The following is a 5,015-nucleotide window of genomic DNA, read 5'->3' as shown; positions in this document are numbered from 1 at the left end:
TGGGAGTGTGTTGGGACTCAACTGGGAAAAGAGTTTTGGGCTGTGAAATTACTTTGCAAAACTTTAATCTTATAAAGCAAGAGTAGAATTTTTGTCACAAGCGTCCATTATACGGAAATTATGTTGAATTCCACTCCGGAGTCCTGACTCCATCTCACTGAGAGGATCCTTGTGTCTCCCTCGGTCATAATTCGGAGATTAAAACAGCCCAGCAGGCAGCATTGCATAATAATAACACATAAAATCGTTTGCGATGGTTTGTGTGATTACTTCATAGAAAGCGAGAAAGGGGAAACTGTGGAGAGATCAGAGGGCCAGGCCAGGAGTCAGGCAGAGGTCAGCGGAGAGATTGAAAGGGAGAGGGATTGCTGGAGAGAGGTCGGCGGGAGATCAGGACAGATTGAAAGGGAGATAGAGGGCGAGAGGGAGATGAAGAGGAGGTTTGGCTAGCGGGGCACGTTGTGTCGTGTCGCCCTCTCTCTCTCTCTCTCTCTCTCTCTCTCTCTCTCTCTCTCTCTCTCTCTCTCTCTCTCTCTCTCTCTCTCTCTCTCTCTCTCCGCTGCGTTGCGTAAGCGGGGCGGGCTGGCGGGAGCGGGCGGATCGGGAGGTTCCAGGCGGTTGGTTTTTTTCGCCGGTGGCGCGAGGTTGAGCTCGGGCGCGGCCTGATGAGAGGCAGACGGTCGGGATTACCCAGGAGTCAAGGCCAAGGGATTAGGAGCGGGATTATGACAGCGAAGGCACAGAGTCCCTCAGCCACTCAGCCCTGAGAGCGCTGTCCGAATTACGCCAATTCAACAGGACCGGGCAGAGAGCAGGCCAGAGCAGAGCTAACATATAGAGCAGGGTAGAGCAATAGAGCAGGGCAGAGCAATAGAGCAGGGCAGAGCTAACAGAGCAGGGCAGAGCAATAGAGCAGGGCAGAGCAATAGAGCAGGGCAGAGCAATAGAGCAGGGCAGAGCTAACAGAGCAGGGCAGAGCAATAGAGCAGGGCAGAGCAATAGAGCAGGGCAGAGCAATAGAGCAGGCAGACCTAACATATAGAGCAGGCCAGAGCTAACATATAGAGCAGGGCGGTGAGAACTGCTGCGGGGACTTGAGCTTTACCTGGCGCTCTAGGCTGCCAGGGTTCAGGAACTGGGCCACCCTCACGCTTTTAACACGCTGAAGAAACCCTTACGTAGACCCTGAAGAAACACTCCCTTTTTCTCTGTCTCTCTCGCACTCTCTTTCTCTCTTTCTCTCTCTCTCTCTCTCTCTCTCTCTCTCTCTCTCTCCCCCTCTCCTGTTGTTTGAACACTTCCTCTCTCGGGTCTCTCGTCTCAGACACACTGACCTGCTCCGACCTGCCTGTCCATTCACACTCGAGCCCGCCCTTCAGCTCTCTCTCTCTCTCTCTCTCCCTCTCTCTACTCTCTCTACTCTCTCTCTCCTCCCCTCTCTACTCTCTCTCCTCTGTCTACTCTCTCTCTCTCTCCCTCCATCCATTATTTCATTCATCTATGTAAATAGCCCTTCATCCATCCAGTCCCCCTGCCCTCGTTAGACCTGTATTCATTGTCTTCTGTTGGTGTGTGTATGTGTGTTTGTATGTTTGCACATGCGTGTGCTTGTGTGTGTGTGCGTGTGTGCAACATACTTGTGTTCGTGTGAATGTTTGTGTGTGTAAGTGTCTTTTTATGTGTGCGTGTGTGTGTGTGTGTGTACACATGGGTGTGTGTGTGTGTGTGTGTGTGAACCCTGTGGCCTTGGCTGCACTGCTCCTGAGGTCGGCTGCGGTGTTTGACATCGAATTGAGCGCTCTTGGGCGGCCAGTAGGGCGTTAGGGCTCTGGGTGTTTCACACTGGGTCCTTTGTGTCCACACACACACACACACACACACACACACACACACACACACACACACACAAACACACATTACACCCTCTTCCTGTTTTGGTTGACTTGGTCGGTGTTCTGATTAGTGCTGACTAACCTGTGTTCTGAACTGACCCGGCGTCCTCTGTTCTTGTCTCCTGCAGGGACGTTGGGCACATGAGTGACCGATGCTAACTTCGTCCTCTCAGGTAACTACTCCTCTCCTGCCTACTGAATTGTGTGTGTGTGTGTGTGTGTGTGTGTGTGTGTGTGTGTGTGTGTGTGTGTGTGTGTGTGTGTGTGTGTGTGTGTGTGTGTGTGTGTGTGTGTGTGTGTGTGTGTGTGTGTGTGTGTGTGTGTGTGTGTGTGTGTGTGTGTGTGTGTGTGTGTGTGTGTGTGTGTGTGTGTGTGTGTGTGTGTGTGTGTGTGTGTGTGTGTGTGTGTGTGTGTGTGTGTGTGTGTGTGTGTGTGTGTGTGTGTGTGTGTGTTGTGACGTGTCATGTAAGATCAGATCAGAATCAGAGCGGTTTTTCACAGGGCAAGATTAGAGTTGGCCAGGTATTAGCCCCTTTAGGCCTATGACGCAACTCTTCCAGCACAACGGCACAGTATTAATATTTAGCACAAAACTACAGCTGGAGATTATACAGTATGTGTTAATAGCACACATGTTGCAGTGTCACTCTAAAATAGTAAATGGAACAAACAAAAGAACTCTATGCACATATGTCAGCACTATACACATATCTAACATACTATGCATACAGTAATGTATCATCCTGTGTATTAGCCACATTGTGTACAATCCACAAGACAGTGTTTTATGCAAGTTAAAGGAAACAAAATGAGATTAGTAGCCTACCATATTTATTAACTGCGCCCGTAGCTGAAGAAATGTAGCACAAAATAGTTGGGAAATGATGGTATATGTTAACATGTGGCAGCCGTGGCCTACTGGTTAGGTCCATGGCTGAAATGCCCTTTAGCAAGTTACCCAACTCCTCACTGCTCCCCGAGCGCCGCTGTTGGTCAGGCATCTCACTGCTCTGGGTTAGTGTGTGATTCACTTCACTGTGTATTCACTGTGTGTGTTCACTAATTCACAAATTGGGATAAATGCAGAGACTAAATTTCCTTCACGGGATCAAAAAAGTATAAATACTTACACTTATACTTACACTTATACTTATACATGTGACGTGTGATGTTAATATGTATGACCTTTGACCTTTGACCCCCAGGGCAGAATGGGTGTGTTCCCGCTGCTCCTGCTCTGCAGTGTGGCCCCCTGGGCCCTCAGCTCAGCACAGACCATCCCCCCTCCCACAGGTGAGTTACACACACACACACACACACACACACACACACACACACACACACACACACACACACACACACACACACAGAGCTCAGCACAGACCATCCCCCTCCTACAGGTGACACACACACACACACACACACACACACACACACACACACACACACACAGAGCTCAGCACAGACCATCCCCCCTCCCACAGGTGAGTTTCACACACACACACACACACACACACACACACACACACACACACACACACACACAGCTCAGCATAGACCATCCCTGCCCCCACAGATGACACACACACTCTACATTGCTAATTGATTGTAGCCTGTTGATTGCTCCTGTGTTTTCCCGCCGTATATCCGCAGGTCTGCTCCCCAACCTCACAGCCACAGAAGTCCTCTCAGAGGTCCTCACTCCTGCCCCCACACTGACCAATGGCACCCAGCCCACACCGCCCCCACCCCCGCCCGCCGACCCCCCACAACCCGTCGACCCCCCCGTCACCCCGGCCCCCACACAGCCTCCCCCCCCAACAGTGGCCACCTCTGCGGCCCCCACCCCCCCTCCCGTGGCCCCCCCAGACCCTCGTATGGTGGACCCCCCGGCCCCCGACCCCCCCACGGACCCCCCCGTGACCCAGCCGCAGCCTCCGGCGCCCCCCACCACCCCGGGCCCTGACGCAGAGCCGGACCAGAACCAGAACGTCACCACGGCCGAGCCGGTGGTTCCCGTCATGGAGACGACGGCCGAACCCGCGGACGAGACCTCGTCGGAGGCGGAAAAGGAGGTCACCACGGTGACGCTGGTCCCGCCTGCTATCACGCCTCCAGGTAGGTTACTATGACGATAACTACACACCATATTGAGTTTAGCAGTTCATGGTGAAGGGGTTCTAGTATGAAGAATGTGAAAGATCGTGTGTGTGTGTGTGTGTGTGTGTGTGTTACTGGAGGCAGCACTGATCACTTATGTGCCAACATCTCCTAACCTGAACTGAACAAGATGACTTGTTAGCTTTCTAATATTATCACTGCACAGACACAGACACAGACACAGACACAGACACAGACACAGACACAGACACAGACACAGACACAGACACAGACACAGACACAGACACAGACACAGACACAGACACAGACACAGAAGTACTGTACTAGCCCTTTGTGTGTGTTGTTTGCATAGGCATAGGTGTGACGTGTGTGTTTTTTGTTGTGTGTTTCAGGTGGCGGTGAAGGTAAGAGCTCACCCTCTCCTCACTCAAGCACCGGCGGCACTTCAGATGCTGACCTCATCATCCTGCTTCCTGCTCTCTACTTACACGCTTGCAGGCACACCCATGTGTCTGTGTTGTGATTGGCTGTCACAGGTCCACAGACACGCCCATGTTGGCAGTGATTGGCTGTGATTGGCTGTGATGGACAGGCCCACGGGCTGAATGGCATGCCGTGCTAGCTGAATGTGTGGGTTGTGAATGATGTGCGGTGACTCACGCTAATGTTAAATGCTTAAGTGGCCTCGTCATGCTCTTGCAGGTCAGGAAGTCAAGCTGAGAGATGAAGCATGATGTATGACATTCTCTGGAGGCTGGGTCACTTTAGACTACATGTGTCTGTTAACAGGAGCAGGGGCTTGTGCTGGCCTATGCTAGCCTATGCTTGTCTGTACTGGCCTATGCTGGTCTGTATTGGCCTATGCTGGTCTGTGCTGATCTGTGCTAGCCTATGCTGCTCTTTACTGGTCTATGCTGATCTGTGCTAGCCTATGCTGGTCTGTACTGGCCTATGTTAGCCTATGCTGATCTGTGCTAGCCTATTCAAGCCTATGCTGGTCTG

At 51.9% G+C, this 5,015-nt stretch overlaps 1 protein-coding gene across 1 annotated transcript in view; it reads left to right on the top strand.

Moving 5' to 3' along the window:
• Positions 1 to 4,598, top strand: part of LOC134071787 (uncharacterized) — a 19,424-nt gene extending 14,826 nt beyond the window's left edge. The window contains exons 2-6 of the mRNA XM_062528629.1: positions 2,021 to 2,065; positions 3,098 to 3,185; positions 3,546 to 4,010; positions 4,406 to 4,417; positions 4,558 to 4,598. Of these exons, the coding sequence (XP_062384613.1) occupies positions 2,045 to 2,065; positions 3,098 to 3,185; positions 3,546 to 4,010; positions 4,406 to 4,417; positions 4,558 to 4,598 (627 nt within the window). The 5' untranslated portion in view covers positions 2,021 to 2,044. The remainder of the gene's footprint in view (positions 1 to 2,020; positions 2,066 to 3,097; positions 3,186 to 3,545; positions 4,011 to 4,405; positions 4,418 to 4,557) is intronic.
• Positions 4,599 to 5,015: the final 417 nt, after the last annotated feature.

Source organism: Sardina pilchardus, chromosome 23 (assembly GCF_963854185.1).
Source record: "Sardina pilchardus chromosome 23, fSarPil1.1, whole genome shotgun sequence".
Taxonomy (NCBI): domain Eukaryota; kingdom Metazoa; phylum Chordata; class Actinopteri; order Clupeiformes; family Clupeidae; genus Sardina; species Sardina pilchardus.
This window is presented reverse-complemented; position numbering and strand designations above follow the sequence as displayed.